At 42.5% G+C, this 17,271-nt stretch overlaps 2 protein-coding genes and 1 long non-coding RNA gene across 5 annotated transcripts; 2 read left to right on the plus strand and 1 right to left on the minus strand.

Moving 5' to 3' along the window:
* On the plus strand, positions 514 to 8,630 carry LOC8072995 (putative pentatricopeptide repeat-containing protein At5g37570). 2 transcript variants are annotated; one of them, XM_021462507.1, is made up of 3 exons: positions 514 to 2,858; positions 3,452 to 3,536; positions 8,356 to 8,630. In XM_021462507.1, exon 1 carries the CDS (start codon positions 565 to 567, stop codon positions 2,377 to 2,379), a length of 1,815 nt encoding a protein of 604 aa, XP_021318182.1. In that variant the 5' UTR covers positions 514 to 564; the 3' UTR covers positions 2,380 to 2,858; positions 3,452 to 3,536; positions 8,356 to 8,630. The 2 variants fall into 2 exon arrangements, with proteins under 2 accessions (XP_021318182.1, XP_002446440.2); XM_002446395.2 differs by lacking the exon at positions 8,356 to 8,630 and having other exon boundaries at positions 3,452 to 3,668.
* LOC110436188 lies at positions 9,238 to 14,753 on the minus strand. 2 transcript variants are annotated; one of them, XR_002453925.1, is made up of 5 exons: positions 14,596 to 14,753; positions 14,226 to 14,301; positions 11,468 to 11,755; positions 10,923 to 11,342; positions 9,238 to 9,595 (listed from the first exon to the last, which is right to left on the minus strand). It is a non-coding gene; the product is annotated as an uncharacterized LOC110436188 (long non-coding RNA). The 2 variants fall into 2 exon arrangements; XR_002453924.1 differs by having other exon boundaries at positions 11,164 to 11,342; positions 14,596 to 14,751.
* Positions 11,245 to 12,180, plus strand: LOC8072996. The gene is made up of 2 exons (XM_002446396.2): positions 11,245 to 11,352; positions 11,457 to 12,180. Exon 2 carries the CDS (start codon positions 11,477 to 11,479, stop codon positions 11,822 to 11,824), a length of 348 nt encoding a protein of 115 aa, XP_002446441.1. The 5' UTR covers positions 11,245 to 11,352; positions 11,457 to 11,476; the 3' UTR covers positions 11,825 to 12,180.

Consider the following 17,271-nt stretch of genomic DNA (forward strand, 5'->3'; position numbering starts at 1 on the left):
TTGTATGTATTCTTGACCTTCATTTTTGTGGAATCAAATGATTTTTTAGGGGAGCTTTGACCTTATTCAATCACCAGAGTAAGAATTACAAACTTCACGAGGAAGCTCCAAAAACCACACATGTCTACCTATCGATGAATTTACAAAACTTCTACCAACTAAATGCGTCGACATTTGATCTTCGCCCTTCGAAAATGAACTCTGCTCTCATGAAACTTCATCTTCTGTCATTGATCTCTCAGACTATGGGTCCATATACCGAATTTAGAGCACGTTCATGAAGCATTAAATATAGATAAAAAACAATTATAATTATATAATTTATCTGTAATTTATAAGATGAATCTTTTATAATTAGGAAATTGATACTGTACCTATTTTATATTTTTTTAAACTAGGCAAGGGAATGAAATTGTTGTGTGATTGGGATTTGTCAAGCACGAGTCGGCCCAAGCGCCCCGAAGCCCGAAGTCCAAAACCAGGAGCATCGATTTCAAAAGGCGGAAAGAAGGCAAGGCAAACGCAAATGCCACAACCCGCCTGCCGACTCGCCGCCGCAGCCGCATGACAACCGCCGTCGGTCGGCCATCCCCTGCGGTCGCCACCCTCTTCGGCCGCTGCCGCACAGCCCGCCGCATCATCAGCCTCGGCGATCACAACCATCAAACCCTCCTACCCCGCTTCGCCGCCGCCTGCAATGCCCGCGCGTCCCCGTTCCTCTCCGCCGCGGCGGCCGCCGCCGCCAGCCGGCCATCCCCGGCGGTCGCCACCCTCCTCGGCCGCTGCCGCACCGCGCGCTGCCTCTCCCAGCTCCACGCCCGCATCATCCGCCTCGGCCTCCACAGCCACCACGCCCTCCTCGCCCGCTTCGCCGCTGCCTGCGATGCCCTCGAGTGCCCCTCCGTCGCCGCCTCGTTGGTCGCCGCGCTTCCTGACCCCTACGCCGCCCCGCTCCGCCTCCGCAACGCCGTGCTCGCGTCGCTCGCCCGCCACGCCCCGCTCCACGCCGCGCTCACGGAGTTCAACCTCCTCCGACAGGCCGCGCTCCCGGACTCCTTCTCGTTCCCTTCCCTCCTCCGAGCGTGCGCCCGCGTATCCTGCCTCCCCGCTGGACAAGCCCTGCACGCCGCCGCTATCCGCCTCGGCGTGCACGCCGACCTCTTCATTCGCACGGCGCTCATCCAGCTCTACGGCAGGTGTGGCGTGGCTGGCTCGGCCCGGGCGCTATTTGATCAAATCGACATCCCCAGTGAGGTTTCCTGGACCGCCATTATCGTTGCCTATGTCAACAATGGTGACATCGTGACAGCCAGAGAGCTGTTTGAAAGAATGCCTCACCGGAACGCTGTGCACTGGAATTTGATGGTTGATGGTTATGTGAAGTGTGGGGACTTGGAGGGCGCAAAGAGGCTGTTTGATGAAATGCCTGAGAGAACTGCCACAGCATGTACATCTTTGATTGGCGGATATGCAAAGACAGGGAACATGGAAATTGCGAGGTTGTTGTTTGATAAGTTAGAGGACCGTGATCTGTTCTCATGGTCAGTGATGATATCAGGTTATGCACAGAATGGTTACCCTGGGGAGGCTTTGAGGACTTTTGATGAGTTCCAAGGGCAAGGCATACACCCAGACGAACTTCTTGTTGTTGGCCTGATGTCTGCATGCTCCCAACTAGGTAACATCAGGTTGGCAAGGTGGATTGAAGATTACGTCACAAAGTACTCTATAGATATGAAAAATGCTCATGTGTTGGCTGGTCTTGTGAACATGAATGCAAAGTGTGGGAACTTGGAGAGGGCTACTGTTTTGTTTGAGTCTATGCCAGTTCGAGATGTGTTTTCATATTGTTCACTGATGCAAGGTCACTGCCTCCATGGTTCAGCTAATAAGGCTGTTGAACTTTTCTCTCAGATGCTTTTGGAGGGCCTCTCCCCCGATAATGCTGCGTTTACAGTTGTTTTAACAGCTTGCAGTCATGCTGGTCTAGTAGAAGAAGCGAAGAAGTTCTTTGATATGATGAAGAATGTGTACTTGATTGTGCCATCTGGTGAGCACTATGGTTGCCTTGTCAGTCTTCTTGGACGTTGTGGTATGCTAGAAGATGCATATCAGCTTATCATGTCAATGCCTGGGAAACCTCATCCTGGAGCATGGGGTGCACTATTGGGTGGATGCAAGCTTCACTGTAATATTGAGCTTGGAAAAATTGCAGCAAAGAAACTTTTCGAAATTGAACCGGATAATGCTGGAAATTATGTCTCCCTGTCAAATATGTATGCTAACATTGACAGGTGGGGAGATGTTTCTGAAGTTAGGGATGAGATGACTGGAAAGAGAATAACCAAAATAGCAGGCCGTACTGTAGTTCTGCCGTGAAGCAGTGTCGACCAGAATGGTGTATTTATCTTGTATCATGTTACTGGCCCCCACTGAAAACTTGACGAGGCTGTGAATGAAGAAAAAAGACCTCATGACGGTTATGAAATAAACAGAAAACGAGATATCATACTCAATGCATATGGTTGAAGTTCATCATATGATGATATAGACTTGCTGGTGAACAGGCTGAGTTTATACATTGGAGAAACTTTTTTCTCCAATACGCTGGGGAGCTACGTACCATTGGATTGAGAAGAACACCAGTGTACAAAAACCAAAAGACCACCACACCAACGCAGCCATACCAAACACACACACATACACTCAAACCCAACCTCATTGGTGGGGGACATCTGGACTGAGTTAAGAGACTTCTATTAGCTTAGTGTTCACATTGTCCGACTCGGAGCTGGAAGGATGCTTTGATTTTTTGGTGAGATCATTCACTGTTGCCATTGCTGATGAAATGGTTTCTTGTGAGTGCTTCTTCCCACTTAGTCTTTCCTTTAGCTTTTTGTTGTTCAGACTGCATCAAATTATTGCATTTTAATCCTAGCGTTTGTTTTTCATGATTATTACTGGTTAACTCTGACTTACAGCAAATAAACTGCTGTTGTTGATACAAGGAAATGGTTGCTGCCCTTGGTTTACTTATATAAGAAGTTTGGATTAGCATAGTCTGTTAGTTAGCTGAGGCTCTTTTGAAATACAAATACAATTTTTTTCTTGCAACTTGAACTATTTTATAATAGGTGCTTGCATCCTAATGTCCTATGGTCTTGCATTAGCTGAATATCTATTGTTTTGAGAGCACCCTTTCATCTTGTTATAATATCAAAATTTAACTTTGGACCACACTATGTTAAATTCTACCAAGTTAATTTAGCTCTACTTGACCTTTTGTAAAAACTTATATCAGCTGTCAAACACCACCTCTCAAGTTAAAGAAAAACTTGTGCTCTTTTCGTCTAGGGGTATAGGCAAGTGTCGATACCATGGTTTCATTTGGGCCTTGAACTTCCAGTGCCTGGAATATTCTTTTGATGATTGTATCGGTAATTCATTTCAGGTACTGTGAAAGATCAGGGTGCTGCTGTACAAATATTGAAATATGGCCCTGATTAAGGCGCAAAGTTTTGACATTTGCTATTAAGGTACTTCTAATCTTGATCCTTAAGAATCAGAAGAAAAGTTGCATGCCTATTGGTAATACTGTGCAGAACACACTTTCCTTATGATTAACTTGTCAAGAACAGGGAACACAATTTCTCTGCCCTTTTGTCCAATATTCTTAGTGCTTCCATGGTCTGCTGTTTGCTACTGTGAATATATGTTTAAGTTATACCTAGCAGGTGACACATCGTTTGAAAAAAAATAGTAGGTTGCATTCGTTTTCAAGAGGTCCAAAGTAACTGACCATATATAGAGTAAATAGGAAGACCAAATTTGAACCATAATGTCACACTGTTGAATTTGAACATAATATCTTCCTATGACTCAGAATGTTTGTGCCAAAAGTATAAAGTTATATACATTTCCATTGGGTGTGAATGTGCAAGCATACTCGCATCTAAAATGTGATGTGCACTCGAACATGTTTGTGCCAGTATGATAACTGCACGACTGAGATATTGATAGCCTAAGTTTTTTTCTTAAGCAGCTTTTGCCAGCTGCCTAGAGAAGGTTGGAGAAGTGGAGATGAAACCATTGTGTTTGGCAACCTGGCTTTTCTATGGCTTTTTCATGAAAAAACTCCTTTGGGACCCACATGCCATAGCCTGTACCAGAGGCGCCATCCTGTCCACCGACTTGCCAGAGCAGCAGGGGCAGCAAGCCTGGTTTCTCTTTTTCTTACCGTTCTGCTACCGATCCTCTCTGACTCAATCTCCCTGCGCACCGCTGCCAGGCCAAATCAATGCCTACCTCATGCCCTCTCCTGCACGCCCGACCGCGCATCCGTGACCGCGGCCTCCCCTTCTTTGCCCCCATGGAGGCAGAGCTTGGGCCGACGGGGCCTGCACCAGTCTAGAGGCTGCTCAGCTCCTGCCGCCACCATGGAGGGGATCTCATCTTAGGAGAGCTGAGGGACACAGAAGGAGCAGTAGGTGGAGGTTGAGTGGGAGTGGAGGGAGGTGCGGCGAAGAAGCTGAGCCATGGCCGGAAAAAGCTGCATGCCCTGTGCTTTAGAGGAACACGGTTTGGCAGTAGAAATTGGAGAAGTGCTGGGCCATTGTCAAGTTCATGGGTGAAAAATTGAAAACTGTTAGTTCCTGTAATCATAGTGAGAGCCAATATTCAGGTGAAATTTGTTTGAGTTTCTGTAGCAGTAATACGCCAATCCTTTCTGATTACTGTCACGTTTGAAAAATCTGAAGGCACACCTTATATTGTTATCTGTCAGGTCTGAGACCAATGGTGTGGTAGTTTCAGGCTTTCAGTTCTGGAGAAGGGCTTGAAAATATGACTTGTTGATTTATGGTTCATATACAGTTCTGTCAAAAGATCTCAATGAGCTCAGTTCAAACTCTTCATAAGCTGAGCTCATGCCTAGACCCAAGCTCGTGGGCCTCATTATATTGAACTCGATTAGTGTGGTTAAGGCTTGACTCAGTCCTTAGTTTCCCCCAAGACATGATGTATCCATCCCAAAATTTTGAGCTGAGAATGAGATCATTCTGCTAAATCTTTGTCCAAGCTTGCATACAACGCACTATGTTAAAATGTAGTTGCCCAGTTTTCATGAGCTGAGCCTGAGCTTTGGCGAGCTTTCATAGAAGAATTTATATTGAAACAAGCTTGAGCCTCCATGAGCTTTGGCCGAGCCTAGGGAGGTTCACTCCATTATACTCATGTGCAGCCCTTGTGCGTGGCTGTTTGGTTGGAGCCCTGGTACCCGGCAACTTGGCCAGGCATCAATCTCCACCCCCAGGTCTCCAAAATCCAACACTTGGGATTGTTGGCTAGCCCAGGCAAACTTTGCCAGCTCCAAAAAACCAAACAGGAGCCTGTTTGGTGGCGCTCCAGCTCTGCCTGCAGCTCCTGCACTAGAGCAGGAGGAGCTGCACCAAACGGTGACGCGAGGAGAAGCGCTTTTGGAGGAGCCGGAGCCCTTTTTGTGTACGGAGATGGAGCCATGATTTGCAGCTCCAGCTCCGGCAGCAGAGCCCGCGGATGCAGAGGCGTTCCAAGCACACCCATAGCTGTGTTCTCGTAACTTGAAAGTCCACCAGGCAGTGTTTTAGTCATTACACTAACATGTCAAGCTGCTGCCATTAATGCTCACATGTTATTTATGTTCTGGTTTGAGGAAAGATACTTTCAGATGCTTCCATTTGGGATACCTCTGGTTATGGCTGGTTGCAGAATCGGTGCTAGAGTAAGTGAGTAGGCAACATGCCACCTCTGTTAAATTATGCTCTCGTCCTAGTCTTAAAGAAAGTGATTAGACTGGTTTCTATATGGATTAAGTGGACCACCTTTCACAGTGCTTGCCTTTTTGGCTGCATACCAGCATACTCCCTCCGTCCCTGAAAGCTGCAACTTCTAGAGTTGTCTTAAGTCAAACTTTTGAAACTTTGACCAAATTTATAGAAAAAACGCTAAGATTTATAGTACCAAATTAATACCATTAGATTTATCATTGAATATATTTTTATAAGATACTCATTTTATGTTATACATATTGATGCTTTTTCCTATAAAGTTGGTCAAAGTTAAACAAGTTTGACTGGCACGGATTCTAGGAATTGAAGCTTTCAGAGACAGAGGGAGTACAAGATAACTAATATGTGATTTTGTAGTCTAGTATTATATGTTTGAGAAATGTCAGAGCTCATAATAGTTTTCAGACTTTATAAGGCCATGGTATTAAGAGTAATAGATATGGGGTGGTACATGTTTGTAATCAGTAACTAACTGATTTCCTTGTGAGACACGTTTACTTGTAAAATGGTATGGAGCTGATCTAACTAGAAAACGGGCAACTCAGCATATGTTTAGTAATTATTAGGCAGACCATGAATTGCTTTATTATATTTGCTTTGCTATGTGACATTTTCTTTTTCATTATTATGGCAAAAGCAAAAGTACGATTTTGAGCTGGAGTTGAGCTTGAACATATGCATGAATGAAATGTGGTGGGATCATATCCATGATGTTCCTCAGCCTTTTCGGATTATAAAAGAGAGATTAGTACATCCGTAGATACCAAATATCTGTGCAGCTGTTCTTGTAGGTTAGTGCTTACATGTGCTATCCTAGGTATATAAACCTCACCTAGTGGCTACCCACCTAGCCTGTTGGAGCCTCTTCCATAGGTGGCGCACGACCTTTTCTTTTTTTGGTGTGTGGATCTGTTACGGCCCGTTTATGGCAGACAAACTTATCTTCATGTCGAAGGTGCTGCACCAATACTGCTCTCCTAGGTCAATGATCTTGCTGCACTTGGCTTCAAACACTGACTTATGATATTCATATTAGTAGTTCCGCAGCAGTAATAAAAATAATTTGGCAGCACATAAAAAATATTTAAACTCTCTGCTTATCTGGTTGATCCGTGTTAGATTCTTAGTGGGATGTGTGCCTGTGAGCACTGTCTTCTTGTGGGCATGCACACGAGTGTATGTGCATGTCTTGGGCTCGTGGCACATGTCTACCATTATGATGCACGTACTGAATCCTGTAATATTCCTCTTTGAAGGAGCCTCACTGCTCAGTGCTTGGCGCGATGAGGATGGGGTGTTAAAATTTGTCCTGCTGGATCTTTGTTAGGTGATTGAGGTTGATTGTTTGACTAAAAAATTTATGTGCGTATGAGGCTTCTGATATATTTAGGGGAAATCTGATGAAGAAGGGGTATACGGATTATTATAATGATGAGCCTCATACAATTCATTTGTACGAATGACTAAACCGTATGATATACATTTTTTGGCAGGTGGCTTGAAACTATTCAACTTTTGATTGATAAAACTCTCTGCTTGGCTTAATAATTTCATCAACTGTCCTGTCGTTTCAATAATATCATGTCACGTTACAGCAGTGCTTGAGAATATCTGCTACAAAAATATGCAAACAAATATAGAATGACAATTGAACTATTTAGAGCATATAAGACAAATGTAAGATAGAACAGGACATGAACCAAAAAAAATATTGAACAAGATCTAGAGTGGTCATATGGGTTGACATTAGGACTATAGTTTGAACTAATGACACTTATGATGGTATTATGGAGGTTCAATTTTTTTTGTGTTGTTTATTCAAGTTGGGCTATGATGTTCATGGCAGTATCTTCAAGCAACCGGGGTTAATGCTTTGTTCCCTCTAACAACGTCAGTTTCTTGCAGTAGTCTACTCCTGGGTTCGTGCTAGCATTAAAAGGAATATTAATGTGATGCCTGCACTCTTAGTCCACTATCTTCAAACTAATAGGTTAAACAAGTTCTTAAGCTTAATGCTTCATTATTCTTTTAGTTTTTGAAGGATGCTTCGGATGCTTTAATGCATCGTTAGTTGGACGCGCTCGTGCGTGTGTGATAAGATTAGGTGTTTGACTCGCCCCTGCAACATTAATGCGCAGGATCTTTTTCCTTTGTGATTAGAATATGATATTTAGCCTTAACTCGCTTTTGAACCGCGAGTTACAGAGCACTGTGGCACTTAAACCCCACGGTGTCACGAGGCTAAGATATTGGTAAGATGTTCCCTTCGTGGGTGGGATGATGTATTTGTTTATTCTTCCAACGCAACAATAGGGGAAGTCATGGAAAACTAATGCCAACCGCCAATAAGAAGATTGCTCTTTGTTTTTTCTATATATCTTTTCTTTTATTGACAAAAATGTTAGCATCAGGTAAATTGGAGATTAAATTAGTATCAGGTAAATTGGGAATTGAATTGTGATTATATGAGTTTAGAAGTTCCTAGTACAATAATTTGTTATATGATTCATTTTTCTCCCTCTCTTTTCAGGATGAGGGGATTGCAGACAGTATATAATATGAGATCTCAGATTTACAAATCAGTGTCACATTTACATATCCTGGATTATGATACACCTAATTTCAAATTCTTGAGATCTTGGGGCAGCCACGACACACATTACTTCAAATTATTGAGATCTTTGGGCAAATGTTTTACTGATAAGTTTTTGGTTAATGTTATCAGTGTTATGTGATTAGCTGACCCATATCACCTCATTGTATCTAGAACAATTGAGGATGAGACATCAAAGATGTCCTTGCAAATGCAGTATTTATTCCATCTTGGTTATTGGGCACCAGGCTGCTGCTGGCAAGGTAAATTTTAGACCAAGAGGATTGCTAGATGACATAGATGCGGTGCTTATAAGGGATTAGAAATGATATTTTGTAGAAGCAAGTAGGGTTAACCATGGAAATATTTCAGAAGGCGAGAAAGCTTCAGGAATGCATGATTTGAGAAGTATCTAGAAAATTCTAGAAAGTTAAGAAAAAAAACTAGGATCTAAAAATTTGTTAGTGGCACATTTTTAAATTACTGTATGGTAATTTACCAGAGAACCTTTTGTTGCTGTGGAAAATAAAATAGCAAATAATTACAAACCACAATTGCATGACCTAAAACGTGTGTTGCTAACTGGTGTGTTTTATGCAGAACAGAAATGTTTTTTTTATTATTATTACCAGAGAACAGAAATGTTTACGGCACTACGAGAGCAGTCCTCAGCTCGATCGACTATCCTAGCCACCTACGAGTCTATGACTTGAGAATGGAGTTTAAATTGCACTCAAATCACGGAAGGGTAGGTCATCAACAGTTAACACCATATGGGCGTCATTATATACTCAAGATAAATTACTACACGCAAAAATGAATTCAAAAGAAAAACTTGTTGTCCATACACATTTCCATAAATTGCTCCGCGAACTTCTCCATGGACAAAGAATAGTATTGCCGGTTGCAACAGACGAACGGACGCACACGGCATGACTAAAGCATGGGGCTAATTTTCGTTAACACCTTAGATCGCGCCATGAATTTAAAGAAGGGCACATGGGATTGGTCCCAAAACACCGACTAATCACAAATTATACATGCAAAATCATTTTTAAACTATATCCTGTACTAATACTAACCTAGTGCCACAGTTATGAGCCCACACCACATTCAGGTCAACCCCCCATGTCTCTCCGTAGTTGGGCTGAAGTCGCATTCAACTCCGAGCCTTCTCCTGCAATGTTAAACACGTCAGCATCGAATCATGGCGAATGATGGCAAAATAATATGCGATCGGGTAAAGCGAAATTTCAATCTTTGAACCCAAGGCGATTACAATTTGGCTCTGGATCCCAAAACCATTAATTACTGCTTCTATTTGCCCCAAAAAAGTGGCATTAATGCTGGGATTAGCTCCAGCAAAGACACAAGAGAAAAGAAATGGACAGATGGCCTCTCTCTCTCTCTACCATGTAGATTAGCAGGCAGTACCATTGACCAGACCCAATGCAACACACAAACCAAAACAACTTTAAGTGAGTTGTGTGTCATCATCATTAACCAAGGTGGGATATGGAAGCAATCTTGGGGGATTACATTAGTGGGTTGCTACTATGATATGACTTGAGGAACAAATTTTCACCCTTTTCTTAATCGAAAGGCGATTAAGTCGCAAACCCGGGATGCAAATATCTCCAGAATACTAACAAGTCAACCATCGAATTTAATATATACGCTGTCAGCATTTAAACACTGCAAGCTGGAAACAATCAAAATCCCAGAGCTGCAATTCATAGGGTGGGAGGGAGATGACATTAGAGGAGGCTGCTCTTATGTGCATCAAACAAAGTGGCATTAATGAGTTTGCTTATCTCTTAGCCATTGTATCAAGATGCGCACCAGGCAATGTATGGGTGCACAGGACTTGCCTTGCGTCATTCAAAGACCTAAATACCTACTCCATCTATATTCAAGAGCCTCATTTATTTAAATATCTAAACAAGAAAAATGGCTCAACATTCAAGCCCATTTAGTGCTCATTTAGCAATACTGTGCATTTGAAATACTGTGCCCAATAAACTCCATTCATGGCCACATCAAGTTGTGAAATCAATTGGGAGCCAGTCAAATTTCAACTGCACAAGCTTTATAAATAATCAATTGGAAGCCAGTCAAATTTCAACTGTACAAGCTTTATAAATAATCAAAAGGAAACGAAATTGGTGGTTTCAACACTCAACTGCACAACAAATAATAATTGTCATAATTATCTGATTGGCCCAACTAACTTTCCAGTGGCACATAAGGTATTTATTCCTAAAATCTGTGGGATGTCAGTCATTTTCAAAAAATTGGAACATGTTTTTAAATATAGATAGTGAGTTTAACCTCTCACCCAAATGCAATAAAAAAAATAAGCCTAAATCTAGAAAATGTTGTTGAGCAAGTGCATTGCTAGCTGGCTAAAAATACTGATTAACAATAAAAATTTACTTGTTAAGCACCAGGTAAAAGTTTCCCAGGACTGGTTAAAGTTGTGTAAAAAGCAACAAAAACTCAACTGTAGTTATGTGTCCCAGGTCCTGTTTTCCTCATTCTGATTTGTTGATCTTTTGCATATGACCCAACAAGCCACCACAAAACCTCTCACCTAGCACTTCTCTTCCACCCAACGCATATTCAATCCTTCCTTTGCCACTCCCCAACCATGAATATGATAGGCAATAAAATGCGTACAGTTGTACTATTGCTACTACTATGAGATAGTAGAGAGTAATAATTAAATGGGAGCGTAGCTCTTACTGTCACATTAAAGAAAACCAATTGACCTCCCATCCTTCTTCCCCTATAAATACCAGCCATTTCTTCTCCAACAACACCAAAGAAACACCTCTGAGCATTCTAAAGCTCATAGTCCTCTCCTTCCGGAGCATTTCACATCGCTCTCATCTCCGGCTGCTTGCATCCAGCGCCTCGTCACTCTGCAAAACAGTAAGTCCCCTATCATCTGTATCTAGGCCTCTAATCCTCGTAACAGTAGAGCATCCATTCTGAAGTGTATCTCAATCAGCTGATTCAACGTTTGATGGATGCAGACAGCACATACCTCCAAAGGATGAGCCGCAGCAACAGGAAGAGCTCTAGGGGCCTTGACCTGAAACTGAACCTCTCGCTTCCTGCAACAGGGGGCTCCTCCAGGAGGGCGATGGCTGATGAGGAGTCATCCCCAAGCTCCTGCCTGTCGTCAGAGAACGAGCATGGCCTTCAGTGGTCCAACAGCCCTGAGGCCACATCCATGGTTCTTGCTGCCTGTCCTCGCTGCTTCATCTACGTCATGCTCCCACAAGATGACCCTCGGTGCCCCCAGTGCAAGAGCCCTGTTCTCCTTGACTTCCTGCAGGACAACAACAGCAACAGTAAGAACAACAGTAATAATAGCAGCAGGAGGAGCAGGAGGGGATGAGCAATATGGTTCCATTAGGCCGCACAACATCAAGAAAAAGAGCTATATGAAGTCCTAGGTCCAGTAGTTCTTTTTTGTCCAGTCATTTCTTCAGTGTAACTGTGATATATCCATACTAAAATTGCGAAGCTAGCACCCATACGCTAGTATCAAAGTTTTGATATATCACAGATACACTGACGAGGGCTATATCTTTCATCCTTGTTTCCTTCCTTTGCGGCTCTAAATGTAATAGTTTTGTTTAGACATAGGACCAGACTTCCTATCTTTTCGTTTCAAGATAAGAAAAGTTCACCCTGATAGAGTGAAATTGAGAAGTAACTTCATTCTATCATACATAGGAGCTTCAAATCCAAGATTTCCTCATTATTCTGAGTTGGACAAGGTATTGACACCCGACATAGGAAGAAGGGGAAAAAACAGAAAGAACAGTCAACCCCAAAAATGGGATGTTAGTATCACAGGTTAGCTGGATTGATCAATTGGCACTACTGCGTCCACGTTGCAACAAAAAGATGTGTGCTTCATGAACTCTATCACCCATGAAGACATCAAGTATTGAAATGGTGATGGAATTTCAAATTGGAAAGAGATATGTTTAAAAAAGGTTGAAAAAATGTTGGTGTGACGCCATGCAATAAATACTGATTAATTTCAGCATGCGTCACTCTGTTTCCATAGTGCATCCATCTGAATATGAGCATTATTACGCAACAACCTTACACAATGCTGCTTTGGTCAACTATGTCAAGCCAATATATTTAAGTTCACTTGATAAAGGCGCCTCAGGTTACTCCAAGTGGATTTGAATTAAATCAAAAGGAGAAAGATCAAAAGATCAAAGAACATGTGCCTATATAGGATGTGCCCATTAATTCATGTTGACTTGAAATAGCAAGCTTGTCCCTTTCATTTCATTCATTAACGAAAACAACAAAGTTTCAGGCTGTAATATGGTAGTTCAGTGACAAGACAACAGAAAAGGAATGAGCTATTAACAGGGAAAGGAAGAAAGAAACATGAACAACATAAGAATGAAACAAGAAACAAAGAAAAATCGAATGTCATGCTGAAGTGTATTACAATATATCTATATGACAGTAAAACACAAAAAAGTAGCTAATTTAACAATTACCATGAATTCAGCTGTTTTGTTTGGTGAACGTAAGGGCCTATGTGTACTTGCCTTGTCATATACAACTAGCGAACACATGGTCTCAACTCTCAAACAATCAACCAAGTCATCGATTTATAACACACTTAAAGCAGAAGAAAATAGGCAAGTGCAAAAACCCGCGCGGAACCGAACCAGGGTATGATAGAACTGATAATCCAAAGAACATAAGAACGTGAAACAACAAATAAAGGAATATCGAGACATTACTTAGTACTCCATCTGTCCCAAACTGTATTGTGTTTATTTTTGTCCGAAGTCAAACTTCTCTAAATTGAACAAGTTTATAGAAAAATGCACCAACATATACAACACCAAATTAGTTTCATTAAATCCATCATAAACTATGTCTTGATAGTGTGTATATTTGGTATTATAGACGTTAATATATTTTTCAACAAACTTGGTCAACCAAAGGTTAAAAAGTTTGACTTATGAGGTAGGACAAAAAAAAACACCTTACATTTTGGAAGCGAGGGACTATTCATTAATGTGTGCTTCCATTCTCACAAATCATATTATTTTTCATATAAAAAATAATTGCAAGATAATTTTAATGAAACAAAGGCAAAACCAGGAGATTCAGTGAAGAAAGAAATTAACGAACAAGAGGAATAATGGATCTTCCGAACCATAGAGAATAATGAGCAAAAGGAACTGCACCTAAGGTCAACACCAGTGAATATATCCATAAGGACACAATGGTGGAGTGTGTCACAAAATGAAGCTCCATGGGAGGCACGGATATTTTCAGGCTTTGGCTAAATGTGTCTTCTATCTCATAAGCATAAACAATACAGAATGCAGAATCTTTTAATTCCAGATATTAAAGATAAAATTTAAGAAGTTAATCAAATAAGCAATTCATTTGAATTTATTGTACATATAAAAAAGGAAATATAACATTGCAACCTTGCATGTTTCTTCAAACATCACGAAAAGTACAGTGCACTAAAAAAGTACAGTGCAAAGTCCTTAATTTCCAATTTCCCTGACTGCTTGCAGTCAATCAAAAGGGAAAAGGAAATCAGAGAAATCCTTGGCTGCAAAGTGCACTAAAAAAATGGCTGAAGCCCTGAACTCCAATTTCCCTGAATGGTTGCAGTCGTCAAAAGGGAAAAGGAAAACAGAGAAATCCTTGGCTGCAACTATCCTGATATGTCCAAGTCCAATGGGACATAAGGGGCCTAAGCGCAACATCTGAAGACGAAAGACAAAAACATTCACCTAATGCAGACCCCATTCATCCACCAATTGGTCCCAAATGCCGACAGGTTTCCGAAGCACGTCGCCGGCTATGATCCTGCAGAGATCACATCACGTCATCTCACATTAAAATATCTAAACGGGACTAGTACAAGATACGGGAGGAGAAAAGCAATCTCGGCCTGACATTACAGTCAAACAGCGATATTGGAGACATGCACGAGAGACATAAAATTGGAACCAAAGCACGAATTGTAGCTCAAAACTAGGGTTGTATGAACCGAAAGAAATATATATACATTAGCTAAAATGCCAAAATACCCACAGAAAAATCGACACCTCAACCGCCTCCGATGCTGAGCAAAAGCGCAAACCGTGGAAACTGGCTCACCTATATTTGCGCACCTCGATTTCAGAACCCCCTCCGCCCGTCCGCCGAGGACAAGGAGAAGCTTCGGCCTCCGGACGGCGTCACGGCGACGCGCCGACGAAAGCCGAGCACTGCCTGCCGCTTCGCGTCGCCTTCCGAAAGCGACGGTCACAACCGGCAACCGCTGGCTGAACATGGGCTCGTTTGGCGTTGGACCAAGCAATCTGACTCTGGCCCAACATGGCCCAGAGGTTCGTCGGCCCGAACACGGAACACCCGTGGCTTGACCAGAGGAGACTGATTTGGCTGGGCGCCTTTCTTTGTGGGCCAGCCCACAGGCCACAGAATCACAGGCCCACGCCGCCTGTATGGATTATCGATCATCAGATTTGTAATAGAATTCCCTCAAAAAAAAAATCAAATGTAATAGAAGTGCAAAACTATATTTCAAATCCGGAGGTGGCAGATAAGATGCACAGTCAAGCTAGTCTGTAAAGCAACAAAATTGAAAAAAAAACAAGTGAAAAGAAACTACAGATAAACAACAGAGAAGGAATCTGGGAGGAGGATAAGCTATGTTAGGCAAACGACCAGGTCACCTTGCCCGGTGAATCTTTGCTGGTCCGACGACATAGATAGAAAACACAGCCTACGTGCTCCCTATCATTGGCATGCCACAACAAAACAAAGAGGCTGCCTACCTACTACTACTACTACTACTCCTACTACCATCAACCTCTCTGATTTGTTTAGGCCACTCTTGTCGGACGGACCAAAGGCTCATGTGCATTTTTTTCACCATGCCATTTGCCATTGCCATATATATGTAGGTCCTGCTAATGCAGTTCCCAATGCTGTAGTGTACACGATCGGTTCATCAAGCACTAAGAGTGGAAAACTATGTGCACGCTTGGTGGTGCTGTTCGTTTCGATCATGCATGGATGCCATGCATGGAGGAGTCATGGAAATGGACAAGGAACAGCAGGCTCTCAATTCCAGCCAGTGTGTCCCTCGAGCAATTCAACATGCTCGAAGCTGGTGATCGGTGGGAATCCCAGGGGGGGACACTTCTATACCACAGCTTGATGTGCTAGAGACAAGGAGCTAGTCAACTTTGCATGTGCAGATGACGGAGCATCATTATCCTTGTGAACTCTTTTGCTATGCGTACGTGTACGTAGTTATTGACTCCGTTCCATCATTTACTCAATTGGATTGGAACTTGTTCTATGAAGATTTGCTGTGTAGAACGTTGATGTTGTTAATTAATTAATTCAGATTGTCAGAGATGTAGTACGTGTCTTCTTCTTCTCCCATTCTAATGGCATATAAATCTGTTTCCCATAATTCGGCACTATCAGAGGAACAGCCTAATGACCTTCATAATTAGTTAACTAACTAACTAACACGAACACGAAGGTGATTACGTGTGCAATGATAAGTTGAAGAGTCATTTCTTTCAAAAGACGCTGATCCAATTAACTGTTGCGAGTCAGAGTTTGTTTGTTCAGACTTCAGTTCAGAGATATGCATGCATGCACTCTCTGATCTTCCCGTGATTTCTCACATGCTGATGATAGTATACAGACAAAAGCTACTTATATATGATGAACAAACTGAATCCATCTGAAACAGATCAGCTGCAACACACTAAACAGCCAGCAGATTATACGGCTCTTATTAAATAAACTGCCAACACACTCAACATTGTTGCTGTACTGATCAGCTCGTACTAGTAGTTTTTTTTTTCATTTAGTTTAAAACGCCTGCAACAACAGACATATATGCGGCTTCTGCTCCACCCACACAACCTGAACAACAACAAAGCTTTCAGCAAGAAGAAACATCAGCACAAGAGAACAAGAAGGTGGCATCCAAAAACATGGAGAAAAGCTCCTCCAAAGCTAAATGGCCGTGCATGTTGGCGTTTGTCTGCTTATAATTGCCTGTTCTTTTGCCAAGGGAACAGGCCTAGCAGCCATGGAAAGAGCCAGCACTGCTGCCACGTTGGGTCAACCTTAGCCGTAGGATCCATCAGCTTTCTCTGTGGAGTATAGGAACCATACCAATGCAAGTGGCCCGGTTGTAATATTCCATTCCAACCTAGCTTTTCTTGTCCTGAGGAACAGGGATGGAAAGCCTCTCAGCAGAGACATCTAAGGGACCATCTGCATTACGAGGATATTCTTGGCCATTTGCCCCTCAAATCAAATTTTGTACACACTGCATTATATCCATCTTTTGAAAGCTGCATCTGCACTTCCAGGATACATACACTAGTGGCAGAAACACAAAGATATAGTCAAAGACATGCAGAAAAAACTACTTAATTAGCCATGGTGTGCGACAAACACAAACTTATAAGATCGAAAACCGGTGGACCGTCGGTTGGTTGATCCGACGGCGGCGCCGCGTACGTGCATGCATAACTCCCACTCGACGTAAAGAACAGCAGAACACTGGTGGCAAACAGTAGTATACCTTTTAACCATGCATGACAATGACACGAGCAGACAAAGCTCTTTTCCTCCTGAAAAGCAGCAATGGCGGACCGGACTACGCATATATAGTTATTAAGCAAACGATCGGACATGGCCTTTTTCTCGCCTTGAGAACGACGACACGGACACGCCCGCGCGTGGAGGTGAAGCTCGTCTCGAGGGAGCTGCGTGCAGGCATGGCCACTGCCCACTGTT

Source organism: Sorghum bicolor, chromosome 6 (assembly GCF_000003195.3).
Source record: "Sorghum bicolor cultivar BTx623 chromosome 6, Sorghum_bicolor_NCBIv3, whole genome shotgun sequence".
Taxonomy (NCBI): Eukaryota; Viridiplantae; Streptophyta; class Magnoliopsida; order Poales; family Poaceae; genus Sorghum; species Sorghum bicolor.

Coding starts and splice junctions, on each gene's coding strand:
- LOC8072996 (XM_002446396.2), top strand. CDS start 11,477: ATGAGCCGCAGCAACAGGAAGAGCTCTAGGGGCCTTGACCTGAAACTG.
- LOC8072995 (XM_021462507.1), top strand. CDS start 565: ATGACAACCGCCGTCGGTCGGCCATCCCCTGCGGTCGCCACCCTCTTC.